General features: G+C 54.5%; 1 protein-coding gene across 9 annotated transcripts in view; it reads left to right on the plus strand.

Annotated features, from left to right (window-relative positions):
* Positions 1–19138, plus strand: part of TTC7B (tetratricopeptide repeat domain 7B) — a 249895-nt gene that overhangs the window by 203058 nt on the left and 27699 nt on the right. For all 9 annotated transcript variants that reach the window (XM_026515458.3, XM_057318629.1, XM_057318630.1 and 6 more), the window contains 2 exons: positions 1052–1192; positions 14900–15102. In XM_026515458.3, coding sequence (XP_026371243.3) covers positions 1052–1192; positions 14900–15102 — 344 coding nt within the window. The remainder of the gene's footprint in view (positions 1–1051; positions 1193–14899; positions 15103–19138) is intronic.

Here is a 19138-nt window from a genome sequence, read left to right on the forward strand (position 1 = left end):
TTTGAAACCTTACAATAAGTCGATAGTCACCACTAACAATGTCAGAATGTCTCTCTCCATATTAAACTTTATGATGAATTAAAAATGAAGAATGCGGCCAGTGATATAAATATCAACAGTTTGCAGTTGGAAATCACTGAGACGCCTGTTCTCAGCTCCGAGACCACCCCTTCAAGGGGGAGTGTGGGGGAGAGGTAAGGAGCCAGCCCCCTGCAGAGGGAGTGGTCTCCAGCCACCAGGACCCACAGAAGGGCAACATGACGAAGAATGAGTCATTTGATTTCTGAGTAGAAGTTCCTTTACGAGCCTCCTTTGACTAGTAGATGTGCTTGGTCTGCTCCTCTCCTTAGCCATTTAGGACAGCAAGTTTTGCCCCCGAGGCAGGCGGGTCCCACTCCTGAGCCCAGGCATCTAAGGGAAGGCCTAAGGGAAGACCTATAGCCCGTCTTCCCTTAGCGCGGCCTTGACAGTGGACATCTGCTTGTACGTGGGGCCAATGAGGTCATGTCCTAGAATGTGGTTCCAAATCTAGGGGTGTTGGCCGGCTCTTAAAGGCCAGGAAGAGGAATGGCAGGTTGCTGGGTTTGTCTTGAGAATGGCCTCCTCCCTCCCCAGGAGGCAAGGGTGACTCCTCCCCCTGCCCCCCAGACGGTTTTTAGGCTTAGGCCCGGCCGGGTGTGCTCTGTCACTTACCTCTGTAGCCCTTCATTTACGCCACGTTTCAGCATGAGCGTCACAGCCGTGTGTCCAGCTCTACTCGTCTCCCGCCCCAACACTGTCCTAGACTGAGCTCCCGGAGGGAGCCCTTGCTATAGCATGTGCTCTGATTGTTGACTAAGAGACGAGCTAGAGCAGAGGACGGAAGCTCCCGTTCAAGGCCGTAATGATTGTCTGTATTTCTTTATGGACATACAACTTGGAAACATCATGGGGGAAGGCGTGTGTGTTCGTCTTGAACTTGTGTCTGTGTGTGGGAGGGGGTGGGTGGATGGCTGGTCGGGCGGGTCTGCCCTTTTACTTCTGATGCCGTCTTCTCGAAAACCCCCCACAGGCTCTGTCCATGCCACGTCCGTGGCAGCCTCAAGAGTGGAGCAGGCACTGTCAGAAGTGGCCTCGTCTCTGCAGAGCAGCGCCCCCAAGCAGGGTCCGCTACACCCCTGGATGACGCTGGCACAGATCTGGCTCCATGCAGGTACGGCTCTGCCCCCGCCGTGGGCCCTTCCCCTCCCCCCAGCCCCACCCCCACCACTGTGCCAGACGCTGGAGGGTCCTGTGGGCACTTGCCTGTTTAGCCTACGATCCCTTTTTTGAGGGGTTTTGAGAAATCAAAGCCTTTGCCGTCATGTGCCAGAATGTCACTACCGTGAGTTCCTCTGTGTCTCCCCATCCCTCCTGTACCGGACCACCCTGACCCGGAACCTGGTACAGAGCAGCCATCCAGCAGAGACGATCCGAATGGACTCTAAGGGACCTGGGGAGGGCGCCGGATGGGATGCAGGGCTTGCGCCGTAGCAGGAGCCAGAGCGCCACAGACACCGAGGCTTTCTTTGCCGGGGACAGCATGGCAGGGTGTCCCAGGCTCAGAAGTCTGGAAGTCCCCTACTCTACCAGCTGTGTAGACGGGGGCTAATAGCTTCACCTCAGCCTGAGCTTCCTCATCTGTGTTGGGGGAGGGGGTGGGTAGGAACACCCACTCCTAGGGTTGACGAGCGCGGTGCCTGGCGCGTCCTGGCAGTGACATCTACAGTCCCTGGGAGATGGGAGAGAGGGGACGCATGTGTTGATGACTCAGAGGTCTTCATCAAAGTCAGGGAAGGGGCCGTGCTTTCGATGCCCCTGCCTCCCTCCCCGGCACTCCTGCTAACCCCCAGAGAGGGGAGCAGATAGCAGCAGCCGCAGAACTGGAAACCAGCCCAGAAAGCAGAGGATTGCCCCTCCTGCAGTTTCACATGGATGCTGCTGCAGAGCTGAAAATCCCCACAGTTCATCCCACACGCAGGCAGCGTAGCAGTCAGAACCCCGCTGCACAGAGGCGCTGGGCAAACGATCGCTGCTGATTTACTTACGTATTCACGTTTACGTGTAAACGGTAACTTGTGTTCCTCGAGCTTCATCACTGGGTCTGCAGGACGCCACCTGGGCCTTTCCAGGCCGGACCCTCAGGGTGCACAGTAGAAGCCTGGGTTTGGCTGGGTAAAGTGCTCATTATCCACCATTGGCCATCTATTGACTCCTGTTTTTTTTGCCAAAGCTAATTGTGTGATGTCCAGCCTTGTTTGGAACCCTTGGCAGACCTTCGCATATGAGAGGATGCTTGGATTTACCTGGCTTTGGCGCATCACGGGGCCCAGCTCAGCCAGCCTCCTCTGTGTTGGCATCTTTAATGGAGACATAACAGCTACCATAAATTAACAAATTACATTCTTCTAAGCAGAAGCACAAAAGAGGGATGATTCATGAATGTGCTGATTGTTCTCCCGGCGCGGACGCCTGCCGGCATGTGGCCTCTCGCTGGGTCGCAGATGAGCCGGTGCGCAGGGCGCGGGGGCAGCAGTAATGCCCTGCCCTCCACGCCCTGCGCTGCCGCCGACAAGCTCAGTCCCCGGTCTAGGGCCTGGCACCTGTCCCATTCGGTCGCCCTCATGAGCAGTAACTACAGAGAACACAGAGAGAAGCCTGAGAAGGCTGCAGTGTCTGGGCCGGGAGAGACTGGGTGACCCTGCAGGGCCAGTGTGGGGGCCCAGATGTCTTTCAAATCGGAATTGAAGTCGAGATTTTGAAGGGCCAACGTCTAAAAAAAACCCAGCAGGGCTGAAGGCCGTCCTTCGAGGCTGGAATGAACTTCCTGACCTCACGGGCATTGCTCCTCTTCCCAGTTTCTTGGAAAAGTCAGTGACCTGAGTGAGGGTCACTAAGTTCCAGGACAGTTTCTCCTGCTGGCTTGCTGCCCCTTATTCAATGATCCAGACTCTGTTCCTTTCTGTGTGTCCCACGTGACTCTTGGGAGGAAATTTTGTAGCCGCTTATTAGAACATTGAAGAACTTGGTAGCTACGATTCAGTTTGGGGCTGTCCTTGAATTTGGACATAATCGTATGATATCCACTTCTCATTGGCATAACTTGTAGCACAGAATAAAGCTCTCATTGTTAGTTAATGGGCATGGCTTTTAACACTCTGTAAATTGGTGGGATTGAACTATGGAAAACGAACACCAAACCTGCCTTATAAAGTCTGGACAGAATATGCAGGGTGCTTTTGTTATACGAAGGAATTGAGTAAATTGGAATCTTCATAGGATTTGTGCCATATTGACTCTTTCAAAGCAGAGACTTGGTTTATGTGAAGATTCAGAATTGTATCATATATTCACATGGTCTTTGAAGAGGTAACTTCAGAACGAATTCAGAGAACAGACAGCTTCCACTGAACTGTAAGGTTTTACCACCTGTGGTTTGAGCTCTGCTGCTCCAAGAGGCCAAATAACAGTGACCCCCTGACCCCCCCACTTTTGGACAATTTATGGTTCCATCATTAGGTCTAGCCGTATGGCCAGATTCTGTAAATTTTACAAGCTTTGGAAGAAACTTCCAAAGATCAAGGCCTGACATCCCAGGTCATGGTGTTTCTGTGGCATTTGTGGGTCTCTTCTCTCTTGGTGGTTTTCTCTGGTGAGCTGAGTCTAGTGGGAGCTCATGACAAGAGCCCATGGCGAGGTGGCCCCAGAATTGAGGCTTGCAAGTGAGATCACTTTGAGACAACCTTCGATTTCTAGCCTATTGTGTGAGCAGGTCCCTGGGCCACTGGAATGTCCATTTGAATAGCAAAGAGATCATGAACTGGACACCTGAGCCTCCGGCTGCTCTGTGAGGGGGTGGGCCAGTGGCCCGGCAGACCCAGGAAGACAGGCGGTGCTTGACCACACAGGGTCCCTCCTTTCCTGAGCGGTGGGACCCGCTCCCTGGGCACACCATTCCCTCTGTGTCTCCTGCTGCTGGCCTGGACACCTCTGACTCGGTGTCTCAGGCTCTTCACCAGGGCACAGGTGGCTGACCAGCATGGGTTGTGTGTGTTTCGTTCCTTAGTGTCTCGGGACCTATGTAACAGTTGTATTTAAATTATTTTTGAATAAATAGTACTCGCAAATGGTACACAACTGAAAAGGTACAAAGGGTCCAAGTGAAAAGTCTCCATCCTGCCCCTGAGCTGCAGCCACCGTCACGCCCAGCAACCACTGCTGGCAGGGCCCTGTGCACCTTCCAGAGCCGTCACACACGCTGGGGCGTCCTTGCTTGTCAGCATACCTGATGCCAACTGAGACTTTTTACGGGCCACACGGTATAAATCCATTGTATGAATTCACCATAATTTGACCAGTACTCCAGTGATTGATGTTTAGACTATTTCTAAAAGTTTTGCTATTACAGACAATGCATCAGTACATATCCTTCTGTATATTGCTTATAAGATAAATTCCTAAAATTGGAATTGATGGATCAAAGGGTGTATACTCTTTAATTTTGTTAAATTTTGTCACATTGGCTTCCACAGAATAGTACCAATTTACAGCCCAGCCAACAATGTGCGAATACCCATTTTCTTCCTTCCTTGTCAACACAGCGAATTCTCAGCCTTCTAGATCTCTGCCAATCTGATTGGTGGAAAATGGTATTTCAGTTGTCTGTTCATGGCTTCTGCTCATTTATCTTCTTAGACACTGAGCTTTCCTTTTTTATTTGTAAGCATTTATTATGTGTCAGAGAAATTTGCCTTGTGTCTGTGATATGAGCTATAAATATTTTCTCCCGTTTTTATTTTGTTAGTGTTTTTGTCTTTTTTTTTTTTTTGCCAGTTTTTAAAAAATACATTTATCAATCTTTTCTTTATGGCATCTGGGCCTCACATGATATTTACCCATTTTTTATGGTCTCCTTTCCTGAAATTCCATGTATCTTCTGGGGCTATTGTTATATACACTGTCTTATAAAGAAAGTCAGCAGGGGTTATCTCCTCCATTTTGCAGGAGGGAAACCCAGGCCAGATAGAAATACGTGTCTCTGGGGTCTTACTGGGGAAGGAGTCAGAGCAGGGGGGCTTGCATTAGAGCATTTGATGTTTATTGTACTGCAAAACCCATCTCCCTAGGAGCCACACAGCTTCCTTAGGATGCAAACCTCATGGCTGGCCATCGGAGAGTCAGACATTCACAGATATTCCGGGTTGAACCAGAGCCTTTGCCAAGCCAGGCAGCTTTTTGGTGCCCATCTTTTAATTTCCACATTGGGATGGCAGCTAAAAATGACTTTGCGGTAGGTGGTTAATTTCTGCTTGTTACGTACTAATAATTATAGCTTTCACTTTGGCACTCTCACAGTTGAAACCAACGGCTATTCTTAGATGTGCAAGATCAGATTTTCTGATTTCTGCTGCAAATTTAAAGCCGTGATACTCTCGCGAATTCCCCTGGCCCTGGCCCAGCCTCTCCTGTTCCCCCTCTTCCCCCCAGGCTCCTCCCAGCCTCCCAGAGGCTGCATCAGCAGGATGGAGGGGTCATTCTGTGGCCAGGCCCCCATAAGAGATGAAGGCTGCACCCAGACAGGTGGTGTGTGGGTCACGGCACAGGGAGCCCTCCCCACGCAGGAGGGAACACTCAGTTCCCCAGGGGTCAGGCCTGCCTCATTCAGGGCCGGTCTAGATTAAGCAAAACCCCCCTGCTCGTGCCCGGGGGTGGGGGAGTTGTGATTAATGGTCTACACCTTTATCGAGCACCGTCCATACGTCAGACTTTATTCCAAAGACTTTAGATGTCTTCATTTGTTTTGTCCCCATAATAGGTATAAATACCTTATTCGCCCCACTTTATAGATGAAGACACTGATACACATCTGTCAAGTCTCTGGCCTAATATAACATGGCTAGTAAGTGGAGGAGTCAGAATTCAGAGCCAGCCAGCATGGCCCCGGCGCCCCAGCTGCAACCCAGGGCGGGCACTCGGGCTTTCAGCACAGTGTCTCCGAGCACGTGTTTATGGGCCGCCGTCCGAGCGAGGCTCAGGAGTCAGTGCACATGAGGACGACGCCGTCCCTGCCTTGACGGGGTCACAGATGTAAAACAAAACAATTAGAGAAGCACCTCATTCTCGTGGTGCCACGTGCCGTGAAGGGGCAGCATGGTCTCCTGGGAGAACTGGTGGCAGAGGTCCTCCGATGCCCAGAGCCAGGGGAGGTCTGGGCATGGGGGGGCAGAGGCCTGAGGAGTGATTGGCGGTAGTTGGGACAATGGCAGGGAGGCCTGCAGACCGTGCGAGAGAGTGTTGGAGAAATGGCAGGGCCCCCGGGCCTGGAGCCTGAAGAGAAGGAGAAGAAGTGGTCTGAGGGGAGGCAGGATCATGCAGGCCCCTGGTAGCCATGCTCAGATCTTCAACTTAATCCTGAAAGCCTTGAAAAGCTACTGATGGACTTCCAGGGTCACTAACACTAACAAAATAAAAGGGTCAGACAGGCTTTGAAAAGACCACTTTGGCTAAACATAGAGAACGGAATGGAAGCAGCAGAAGTGGGAACAGAAAGAGTGGCGTACGGAGGGGAGCAGCTCAGTGCATGCGGCGGAGGGAAGTGGGCTCTGAGACCCACCGTGGAGCTGGAACCGTAGGGCTCCCCGTGGGTGCGATGTTGGGGGCGTGGAGAAGCATCCTGTGTTCGGGGCCTGAGTCAGTGTGAGCGACTAGTGACTCTGTTCTCTGCAATGGGAAGCTGGTGGGGGAAGGACCGATGTGTTGCAGTCAGGGAGGAAGGGAAGCCAGAGTCGTGTTTGAACTGGGAAGTGTCCGGCAGCTGCGGCCACGCAAGGGAGGACAGCAAGCAGGCAGCTGGTAGTCCAGCCTCATCTCGGATTTGGGCTAGAAACAGACACCGGAGAGTAAGGATTTAATGCCCAGGGGTAGGGTGAGACGGCCTAGGAGGAGAACGGCCACGGGGAAGGGAAAGGACGAGGACCGAGCCCCAGGCCCCTCCCACATTTAAAATGTGGGCAGGATGAGGGAAAGCCAAAGTGAGGGCAAGGGGGTGTCAGGAAGGCAGGAGGGAGACGGGAGAGGGGGCGTTGTGGCAGCCAGACCGGTTTCCTTGCCTTGAGTGCGGCACAGTCAGACTGGCGAAAATGCCCGTGTCACCTTGCTCTAGCCGTGTGAGGCCTGGTTTGCTCCAGTGCAAAATGAGGGCAGTTGTGACAGCTACACCAGAGAATGCATGCGGAGCGCTCAGTGGGGAGCAAGCACTTGATGACTCTCAAAATCACTGTTATTAAGGAGGATGTGGCTAGTAGGAAGCGCTGCTGGGAGGTCGAATCGGCTCAGACAAAAGCACTTGTTGGACGTGGCCTATGGGAGTTGTCGGTGGCCGTGACAGGTGAGGCTTTCGGGGCATGCTGGGAGTGGCGCACACCTCTGCGGCTACAGGGCGCCGAAGGTGAGGAAGCTAAAGCAGGGGTGCGGAGTCCTCGCAGGAAGGACCCCTGTGCAGCAGAGGGGAGACATGAGGGGTAGCTGGGGAGGAATGTGGGTTCACGTTAGGGGGCTTCACTGGCTGACACAGAAGGTTGTTGATGGCTGCCGGGGCGATCAGGTCCGTACCGAGACCCTCCTCATCCCGAAGAGAGAGAAAGGGTATGTGAAGGTCTGAACCCTGAGGAGAGTAGGAGAGTGGGGGGTGCACAGGCAGAGGGATTGGCCTCGTTGGAGCAGAAGAGGAGCCCAGAATGGATGGGCACAGAGGACAACAAAGGACTTGTCAATTTGGCGGCAAGAAGAGGCTCAAGGTCTGTTCTGCTGGCTTCTCTCTTCTCTTTGAATGAAAAGTCAAGGTCAGCCCAAAAGGGTGGAGGGCTTTGAGGAAAGATTGAGGCATCAGGAGAACAGCTGGGCCAGGGCCTGGAGGGGATCAAGTGTCTCCCAAATGCAGCTAGAGGGTGAGGAGCTCGCCCCACCACCCCGCCAAGCCCCTGGGGAAGGCGTCCCTCTGGACAGGTGGACACCGCCACTCGGAAACTTAGAAATAAGTGCGGATCCTGCAGCCAAGATCCTGACAGAGACGTTTGGCCAGGCTCACTGAGGAAAGGACCTGGGCTGTGCTCGTCATGGAGACGACAGGCCCAGCTTGGGGCCTGGCCCAGAGGAGCTCAGGTTAGGACCAACACATGCAAACAAAATCGCTGCCGCCTTTCGCTTCCGACCTTCTCCAAAGGAAAAGTAAAGAACAGTTCTGGGGAGAGCTGATAAGGATGCAGCCCCCTCCCCGAGACCTTCATGACTTAGAAGGATGAAGGGGCCGCTCACCCAGGCCCTCGTGCTGATTTTTACATGAGAGTGAATTATGAAAGCGTGTGCGGTGTGCCCTGGGAGGACCTGCTGCTTCTGGAAGGTCCCCTGTGCTCACCCTGGGGACTCCTCAGCATCCCCCACCATGGGCAGAGGCTATCCCAGAACCAAGCTGCTAAGGTTTGTTTTCCAAGCACAAGTCAGGGAAGTAGGGTTTGGGGTAAAGGAAATGGTTTTAAAGATTCAGGGAGTGTGCTGGCCTCGCTCCCAGCCTGCCTGCAGGCCTCACCGGTAAGACTGGGGAGCACACAAGCCTTTCCTTCCTCCGTCTCTGCCAGACCTCAGGTGGAATGGAAGATCTGACAGCACCCATACGGGTACAGTCCTCAGGCTGCCTCCAGCATTTACTGCCTCTCTTTGTATGATCTTCAAAATACGTGTCCCCTCTGGGTAGACTAACCCCCGGGGGGCAGGCTTAACTAGCTGATGGCACCTGTGTGAGAAGCCACTTTCATCCCTCTGGACACATGCAACCCTGCGCCAGGCACACAGCCTACCAGCAGAGTTCAGACTCGATTTCAGACCCGCTCTGCCCAGTGCCTTTGCACAGTGCACAATTCTGAGCCCAGGGCAGGCGTGTTGGGAGCCACCTCTCAACCTTGCAGCTGGCATGAAGCAGGAGTTTGACAAGTGTTAGAAGAATGAGTGAACGAGGACACCGGACCTGTGTCGGACTGTAGGTACATCAGCGCTGGGTTCACAATCAGGAACACCTCGTCCCCTTGAGGAAGAAACAGTCCTCAGGTCTACACAGCAGAGCTTAGCCCTTTCAGATAACATTCTGAGATGCTTCAGAAAATGATTCCAGAAAGCCCTCTGCACGAGGCGTGATGCAGGGGAAGGCAGAGCAGACCCGACTGGGCCATCCAGGAGCACGGCCTCCAGCGGGGAAGCTGGCACACACACAGGTCACGCAGGACAGGGCGGACAGGGGTGAGTGCTTCCCCGAAAGCATACAGGCCAGTGGAAGGACAGGAGTATGAGTGATGAATTCCCCGGGGGGTGGGGGGAGGGGCAAGGGAAGGCACCTTCAGGGGCGGGTGTGCTGGGGCCTAGAGCAAGGGGTGTGGGTCTTCATGGACGGCCATTCAGGGGAGGCATTTGGGGCAGAAGAAACAGAACAAACAGAGGTGTGGAGGAAGACTGGGAACTGAACGGAGCCGGCGACGGGGTGGGGGTGGGGGATGGCAGGGCCCTACTTTTGAATGCTAAACAAAATCTTCTGGGTTCCATTCTCCTGCAGTAGGGAACCATTGGAGGTTTGCAAGCAGAGAGGGGGATTTTATTTCCAACATTTTTCACAGCAACGGAATGACAAGGACAACCCAAGGGTTTCCAAAGAGAACAGTCAGAGCTTAGTGTGAGCTCGCAGAAAGGTAAAGAGTGTCCCTGCCCCCCCCCCCCCCCGGGCAGCCCCAGTAACCAGCACAGAATCTAATCTCTTCCCATGACCTCTTCAGAGTGACCGCTCGGAGCCCACCCTGCTGCGCCCAAGTGCGTTCCTGTGGGGGCCGATGGGCTCTAAGTTCCCAGAGCCAGCCTCATTCCGTCTTGCTCTCTCTTTGGTACGGGCTGTTACCTCTCTTCATAAGCTCACAGGGCCCTTTGTTCGTTTATTTTTCTAACTTGAATTTGGCCTTTGGTGAAGGGTCAGGGAAACTGTTTGCCTTTGCTTCTCTGGCCCTCGACTTTCTTCATGGGCCTGTGCCACGGAAATGGCCCCCCTCTGACCCTCACTGAGCCGTCATCTACAGCCTGGGCTTGAGCACCTGCTAACAGCCAGAGCCCGTGCTGAGGAAGGCAGAGATGCCTGTGGCTGGGAGTTGCTCACAGTTTAGGGGGAGAAAACAATGCTGATCAGATTCTGGAAGCTTTAGGGAAGTGTGAACAATGCTCGTTAGCTCCTGAGTTCTGGAAAGTGGAGCTCAAACTGCCAGCTCAGTGACTAGGGCAGTTGAATCAGAGAACGTGGTTTGGCTTCTGGCCTCAGATTCCCCAGCACATCACGGCTGAGGTAAATTCGCCCATCCCAGACTGCTGGCCTCCCGTTGCCGAGGCAGAGTGACGTGCCTGCAAGAGCAAGCCAGCAATGCAGGCGTCTAAGAGACAAGGAAAGGGACAGAGAGGGCTCTGAAGGGCCACCGTCAGCAACCCCAAGCCCCTCTCCCAAATGGAGCCATCAGGTGCGACCTGGGGGCAGGGTGGGGAGAGGCCAAGGGCATGGCTGTAGCAGATGAGCCCCCAGTAGAGACAAGAAACCAAGGTTGGAGGGTCCCCTAGCAAAGGTGATGTGGCCAGGGGTTGACAGAGCTTACGGAAGGTGTGTGGGAACACGGGCAGCAGCTGCAGCCCTATGGGATCAGGGATGGACATTCGTGAGCCTCCTCTGGGAAAGTGTTGGGCCTTGGTTGGGCTCTGGACCCGCAGGAAGGAGGGCTTCCCACGCAGCATAAGCTCAGAGTAAATACCTCCACGGACTCATTGCATTCTAGGGGGACAGCTGGGAATTTCAGGGATGCTGGAAGGCCTCTATAATCCTTCCCTCTTCCTCCCCAACTGTACCCCAGACGATTCGACTGATGTCAGAAATCCTACCACTAAGGTTTTATTCCTGGAGCCTAAGACTCTGTGCCCCAGGAAGATGTGATTTCCTCATAAAGGGGAAGCGACTATTCTAAGCATTGTCTCAAAGGAGCCATGATAAAATGGCTCAAAGAGCAGCAGGCTCTGCCAAGTGATTTTACCCCCCTGCACCTTGGGTCCTCCCTGCAATCTGGAGGGCGGCAGGGCCCCACTAAGTGCCCTCCTCACCATTTTCAGCTGCCTCTGGGCTCAGGCTTCCACCACCTCGGTCGATCCTTAGCCCCGTCCTGGGAGAGCTGCGGGCCAGCGTCGGGCCCCAGCTTACAGGTGAACAGGCCCAGAGACATTGCCTGCCTTGCCCAAGGCCACACACACGGCCCGGGTGCAGTAACCCAACCCTCCATGCTCTCATGACACTGGCTTACAAACTGGGTACCCTAGAGCATTGGGGTCCCCAGGGGTGCCCCAGAGGCCGGGACGTGGGGCCAAACCGAGAGGGAGGCAAGCTGCCACTATTGAGATGCCTTTGGAAGAAGAGGCTCCACTGGGGAAGATGGTTTAAAAATCACCGCCTCACGTGGTGCCATGTCCTTCCCTTTGAGCTGCAGACGGGCACACTGAGGAGCGGCCAGGCCACGCACCTGTCTGCCCCCGGGTCAGGAGCACAGCTTTACCCGCGATACGCGTCTCCTCCTGTAACTCCTGCGCCACTGAACACAAGTCCTTGGAGGCCTGGATTCTTTCTCCCACTTGCATGATCATGACTCCGCCGCGTCTCTGTCTTCCGATTGATTCCTCAGGAGGGAAGCAATAGCGTCAGACTCATGGCTGGTGCTGAGACACGTGGTTCCGCGGAGGACCCCTCCCAGAACAGGGCTGACGGGCACATTGTCATGCCGGTGTTTAAGGCCCCCACCACCTTGATTCTTGTTATGAAAGTTATAGAAACTTCGGTCCCCACTCCCAAGTTGGTCCTTTTTCCATAGTGATTTGGACGGCAGAGGCCCAGTGGGTCACCCACCCCGCCAGATCTAGGCCCTGGGGACCTTAGAAATGTCCATAAGCCCACCCTCAAAACAGGGGCAAGTCAGGAGCCACGTGTACAATGGGAGGAACGTTCTCTGCTGCTCTCCCGAGTCACTAGCATGCTCAGGTAACCTAAAACCACAGCGGGCACGCAGCCGGCTGGCCAGGGAGGGGAGGGAGCGGTCTGATGGAATCAGACAGCCCCGTGGTTCTCTCAGTGTTTGTCTCCCAGGAGAGGCAGGCTTCTGCTGGGGCCCGAACCGAAGGACAGATACATGTTGCCCCTGTTCCTACGGAGTCCCCGTGTGTCATAGGTGCACAGGGAATGCCTGTGCTGGACTGCCACAGGACAGGAGGCAGACACCGAGCCAGCATTGCTGCCGTCGGGGCTCAGCTGGATTTGAGCGGCCCGTTTCCATGTCTGGTTGGCCTGGGGGCTCCCCTCCGCAGGTCGCTGGGTCCGTCCATCATCTCCGTGCGAAGCTGGATCCCCCTGTCGAGGAGGGGACCCAGGGGCTGGAAGAAGAGATGGGAGGTGCGGGGCCCACATTCTCCAGGGCTCTCTCCTAGCCTGAGGACTCCGTTGTTGGGGCACGTGATCACCAGGAAAGAGAGGGTGCTTCAGGAGAGGGGCCATCCAGGAGGGTTGAGGTCAAGAAGTCTGCAGCCTTAATGCACCACAACTGTGTGATACACATCTACCCTTCTCCTGCCACAGGGGTCGGAGCTGCCGGTGGGCAGATAGAAAGCTTGCTGCCCAGGAGTGGACCCCAGACCCCCTCACGAAAACACACGTAGGGCCACGGCCATCAGAGAATGCAAAGGCCGGGCTGCCCTCTGAGGGGAAGCGTGGGTCAGAGATGGCTGCCATGCATGGCGGCTATGGAGCAGGCCTAGAGGGAGGCTGGGGCGTCATGGCCCCACTGGAAGAGGCAGGACACTGAGAGCCCGTGTGGAAACTGTGCTGGCTCACCAGCGCGGAGCCTGGGGGGTCGGGGAGCAGGAGGGACACAGGTTGTAAGAGCAATGGAGCCAGTCTCCACCGAGGGCTCCGAATGCCAGGCAAAGGGATCTGGATGTTATTTGGGGGCAGGGGACCCACCGTTCACAGGCCTCCAGCCAGGCTCTGCCTCCAGCTGGCCCTGGGACCTGGGACAAGCTGTTCGGCCTCCCTGTACCTTTCCTCATCTGTGCAGTGGTTCTGTGCACCTGGGTACCAGGGGATCATGTGCAGGTGAAAGGAGAAACGAGAGCACTTCCTGCCACAAAGCACGTGTTTCATGAACATGAGCTACTGTTATCGTTACTGTTATCATTCATTTACTTACTCGTTCGTTCATTCATTCAGCAACGGTTTCCTGAGCTCTGACTGCCAGGCGCTGTTCTCATCTCTGGGAACACAGCAGTGAGCCGCACACACACAGTCCCGGCACTCGTGTGGCGTACGGCTTGCATTCCAGAGGGGCCCACAGCCAGCACGGGAGACAAACGAGATAAACCTGGTGGTTGGAATTAGGGACGACGTGAAAGCAGGGAACGGAAGAGGCTCATGCTGTGTACGTAGGGAACAGCACTTCAAGTAGGATGGTCAGGCAAGGCTGAAGGGCGTGAGGGGGCCTTAAGGAAAGGGCGCTTTTCTGCAGGCGGAGGAAGAGCTCTGCCTCAGGAGGGTGGCCGCAGCGGCTGTGGGGGACAGACGGGCGTGGCAGGCAGCAGGTGAGGGGCCTGAGGAGGCCCTGCCCTCGTCGAGGCAGTTCCAAAGCAGCCTCCAGGAGACAGTTCGGAGGTGCACAAGGAAAAGAGTAAAACGTTTCTATTTCTTTTGTGTTGTGTTGTCCTACCGTTTCTACTTTGGCCTGCGTTATATTATACGTAATGTATTACTATGCGTGGAACTTGGAGGTGCACGTGCAAACGTGTCTTGCTGCCAGAGGTGGAGGGCCAGTGGTCCAGGCAGGAACCGATGAGCCGGGAGCTTGCGCTGGACATAGGAGAAGGGGTTGGTGGGCCCAGAGCACAGCAGCCCCCTGAGGAGGACTCCAGGCAGTAGCCTTGACAGATACGGCCAGGGAAAGAGGAGAGGGGTCCGATGTCCTTGAAGACGCAGGCCCAGCGCTGGGAAGGTGGCAGTGCCGGGACCACAGGCCCTCGGGAGAAGAGGGCACTTGAGCGTGCCCAAGAGACAGGCGGGGGGGCACTCGAACATCCCTCCTCTTCGGGAGACAGAGGCTGCCACATGACTCGGAACTCCACGGGAGAGAGTGGAGGCCTGCCAGTGGGGGAAAGGTCATTTTCCTGCTTTTTGGAAAGCGACAGCTTGGTTTTCAAAGGGCTGTGTCAGTGTTACGCGGTTCATGGTCTCCAGGACATGGAAACTGTCCCTGGCTGGAGGGCAGGGTGTGATGGAGCTGCCATTTTGTCTCCTGCCCGTCAACGGGGAAGCTGCGGCCTGCTCCCTGTGTACACTTTCTGGCTTCAGGAGAACCGGATGGGGGGGCAGAGCTGGTGCCCTTGAAGGGCTGCGTGCCTCTGGCTTACTTGTTCTTCAGCTCATCCCAGCCCTTTCTTTATGGTCGTCAGAGCTGAGGGCAAGTCCCTGGATACCAAGGTGGGCCCTGAGCGTGGGTGTCCTCAGAGGGGGGCAGGGCCAGGCAGGCCTCCCTCCCCTCCGGCGGATGGTGACAGGTGTACCCTCCGAGGCCCCATAGCAGGAGTGACTGTGTAACAGTGGGTGGGTAGGACCGTCAGCCTGCAGCTGTTTCTACTCAGGCTGGGGGATTGGCTGGCTCTGGGCTCCACGTAGTCCAGATGGGCCCCTGCCAGGCTCCCATGTCCCCAACCAGAATCACAGCCGTTCGCAGGGCCTCTGAACGGCGGTGAACCAGGAAAGCATCTGCCTTCTGCTCTCTCCCCACAGCTGAGGTGTACATTGGCATCGGGAAGCCTGCAGAAGCCACAGCGTGTACTCAGGAAGCTGCCAACCTCTTCCCGATGTCCCACAACGTCCTGTACATGCGCGGCCAGGTTGCTGAGCTCCGGGGAAACCTCGATGAAGCCCGGCGGTGGTACGAAGAAGCCTTATCCATCAGTCCCACCCATGTGAAGAGCATGCAGCGACTGGTGAGTCTCGGAGCCAGGCTGGGACCCCACTCCTGGATTGCGGCCCCCCTTGGACGCTGCAGGGGGTGGAGCTCGTGACCTGTAAACCCTCTTCCGGTTCGAAGGCCCATGCACTTGACCTGCCAGGCTGTCGCGTTGCACAGGCCAACAGCGCCATTCCCATGTGGTTTACGCAGGTGATGCCCTTGAGAGTTGACAGTGCTCAGCCTTAGCAGCCCTACCCAGTGGTCCTGTTCTGCAAGGGGCGGGTGGGAGTCACGGGTCCCCTGGGTACTGCCGTTGTCGCCTTGGTCTCTGTGTTGCTTGTGGCAGCCACCTCGGGGGGTGTCCACACCCTGGAGAGTCTAGCTTGTCTCTGAGGCTGTCGGCTAGTAGGGGCATCTTAGAGGAGGTAAGTCACCTAGTTTCCACTCTGCGTATGGGGGTGGTGGCTCCCCAGAAATGCACCTGTGCCCCTCGCAGATGCCCAGGCCAGAAGCCTGGGGCTGCCCTGCTGCTCCCCTCCCTGCGTTGCCTGGAGTCGGCTGTCCCTCCGCCCCGGTTTTGGTTAGGTGGGGGAGCAGACCCATCAGCCTGCAGTTCTCGTCGTGGCTCTGACGTGTTAGGCACAGCTGCCCCACAAAGCCGGCGCTCTTCTTGTGAGAGTCTGAAGTGAAACTCAGAAGTTACCAGAGTCCGAGTTGCTGGTAAAAAGCCATGCTGCGTCTCTGCGCCCGCGTGTCAGGCTGAGGTGCGGGATTCATGCTTCGCTCTCAGCGGTAGCATATCTCTGACTTAATGAACCACAGGAAGAGGGAGCCTTAGAGTGAAGCTGAGGTGGCCTTCATGTCCGCAGCCCTTGGGAGCCTGGTGTCCGTATCAGGGGTTAGTGTGCGATACGAAGAGTGAGCACTGGACAGGGAGTCCGGGAAGAGACCCTGCACCATCAGTCGCTCGCTCTTTAGCCTTGGGGAAAAGACCCTAAGCTGTCTACACTCAGTTTCCTTCCTGTAAAATGAAAACAAGCAGCCAGAGGGGCTGTGAGTCTTACCCAGTGCTTGGAGGGTACAGTTTTGTATCTAAGAAGTAAAATGTTCTCAGAAGGATTCCCAAAGCCTTCGTCCTCTTGCCATTTCTCATAGTAATAGTGCAAAATGGACAAGGGGCTCAACAGTCTCAAAAATAACCAACTACTGGTTTTCAGTTTTAAAAATAAATCAGACCTTATAATTACAGCTACTTGATTTTTTTCACCTTTCCTTTATGAGCATTTTGTAGCTCAGTATAGCTTTATAAATAATTTTACATATTATCCAAACATTAGTCTGTTTGATTAAAAATATTACATGGCTTTTAATTTTTGTTTCTCTATTGTAAGAGGGATTTGTATAGAGCTTTTCAGATCTCTCTGCTTTTGCTGGAGCGTCGCAGAAGAGGTATAATCAACGCCGTGTACCCAGCCTTTTTATTGAAAAGAAGCAGCGTGTTTCTACCTCGGGGCCTATGAATTATTCAGACGAGTATTTCTTGTTTATCCCCAAGGGGAACACATGAGACAAAAGATCAAATAGGAAAATCGCACTGGGAAAGTTTTCTGTTTCACCTTGGGAGCTTTTCGAGACACCCGAGCTCCCCAACAAATGGCAGATGCTTTCCTTTCAAATGGAGTAACCCTGGCGGGAGAGCTGGTGAGCGGGGCCCAGGTGAGGCCTCGCCTCGCCTGCCAGGTCAGGGGCAATGGCTGAGCCTTGCCTGGTTCAGAGGTATTCTTGCCAGTAGAAAGTAGTCATCATAAACCCTTAAGACTTTTCTCAGTGCCTCCTGATATATTCAGAAACTGTCCAGACTGGAGGCAGTTGAGACCAGCAGGCCTACAAATTTTGAAGGGTTTAGATCCTTGGAGTCTAATACTGCCTAGTGACTGTGATTGGGATGACTCCCAAAGGGTGGCTTGGATGGCCCCTTTTTGGTGACCTTGTAAATGACACCGCTTGGCCTGTGTTCCCCAGACTGTCCCCCACATGGTGTCTGTGGAGGGAAGGCCCTCAGAGCCCCCAGGCTCCCAGCCCTGACACATCACAGCCCTGTCTTTCCTGCCTCCATCGCCAGGCTGTGCAGGAAAGCTGTGTTTCTATGGCTTGGGGCCTAAGAAGGGAAGAAGGTGGCCTTTGCAATATACTCTAGAAACTAAGGATGAGGCTCCAGGACAGAAAAGGACTGAGATTAGATCCCAGCTCTGTCACAGACTAGCTTTGGGACCATGGGCAAGTCACCCTCTTGGTGTCTCAGTGTCCTCAGATGTATGAGTGGGGATAATATTAGCACGAGACACAAATTAAAGCACGGAACTGGAATTTCTTATCAAGGCACAAAAGGTCCTGCCTCTGCCCTCACGGAAACCAGACTGGTTTGCAGGGCCCTAGGTTGAGGGACAGGGGTCAGCAGAGAAATCAGAAGGCTTTTACCTGGCGGAGGCCCAGGGAAGAGCCAGGGGCGCAAGACTTCTGTGGTGGAGGGGGGTGGAAACGGCTGAGAGCCGTGAAGATCGCCAGGCCCTCAGGGTGAGGAGTGTGAAAGCGAGGGGCTGGCCAGGCCAGGGCGAGGCTCAGAAGTTCCAAGGTAGAAGGAGTTTGAAGAACAGGAGTGCTGGAGACTACCCGAGAACCAACCAAGGGGGTTCCCGGGGAAGGAGCCCATTGCAGGCCTACTGTGGGTCGTAGAAAAAAACAGACGACGGGAAAGTGTGTCTGCACCCGCGGTATTGCTCCTTGGGGAGGAAGGAGAGGAGGTGGAGGGACAGGAGGAGGGAGCTGTTTGGGAGGAAGGAAGCCGTGTCCGATGCAGGTGGAGCCCAGGCGGCAGATGGTGATGGCAGAGAACTGACCATGGGCAGGGGCTCGGCTTGTTCCGTGAAGAACAATGATTCCTTAACTTCTAGGGGTTGTTAGTGGCAGCGTGCGCCAGATCGCCCAAGCCAGCTTGGAGGAGAGGTACGATTTAAGCAGAAGCGCAAACACATTAATATTGCTAAAAAAGCAATAACGACTGGGAGGCAGATGGTACTCATTAAAGTTAATAGAAGGTCAGACTTGACAAAAGAAACATAAATTACACCCCAGTGAAAATGAACACTTTTCTAATAGTTTTAGCCTTCGTCTGTGTGTTTAAATTCACATATAGAGAGAAGGGAGAGCAGAAATAATGTGTTTAATATTAATAATGAGTTAACACAAGACAAGGGAGGCAGAGAGCTGAGTGCGGGCAGATATTAAGGGAGCAGTGAGCTAAGGGGATAAGGAATTACAAAGTAATGTTGTTGACAAGGGGAGGAATTCGGAGAGTGATCAGACTTTTTCCAGAGAATCTAAAGGCATATTTTCATATCATTTTTGCATAAGTGCATATATTTACATACATTTGCATGCCATGTTTCATTCCCAGTACCCCAAATGAATTAATGAAACACAGAGCAACCTTTTCCACACCAATTGTCCTGTGATCTGGAGTAAGGGGAGAGGAGGAAACGGGGCTGCCGGTGGCCTGGGGGCAGAGGAACGGCCTCCCTGGGCAGTGCTGTCCAGGCCAAGGATAGGCACAGAGATTCAGGGTAGCCAAGGACTGAATTACCAGGATAGGGACAGGCTTTGCAAACAGGGACATCTGCTTAACATCTGATAACATCAGCCTGGGTTCTTAGGGACAATGTGCAAGATTGGAGGATGAGAGAGGAGCAAGAACTTTCAGGAGAGGAATGAGCATGGCAGGGAGCCAAGAAGGCAGTGTGGAGAGGAGCTGATAAGGTGAGGAGGGAGAAATAAATTTATCCTAGACTGTATTAGTGGGAAACTCAGGCCTTCCTCCAGACCACTTGATAGCGTTGAGAAAAGGTCTGGAGCAGAGGCAGGTGGTGGGGTTCTCCCAGGGCTTCCCAGAGAGAAGGGGGCAGAGCTCTGAAGAAGGCTGTGAGCTGGAGAGGGGCTAGGCCCAGGGGAGCAGGGGACGGCTGGGGGGCAACAGAGGCGCTGGTGAGCCAGAGCCTGCACCTCTGCAGGGGGGC

Source organism: Ursus arctos, unplaced genomic scaffold (genome assembly GCF_023065955.2).
Source record: "Ursus arctos isolate Adak ecotype North America unplaced genomic scaffold, UrsArc2.0 scaffold_25, whole genome shotgun sequence".
NCBI lineage: Eukaryota > Metazoa > Chordata > Mammalia > Carnivora > Ursidae > Ursus > Ursus arctos.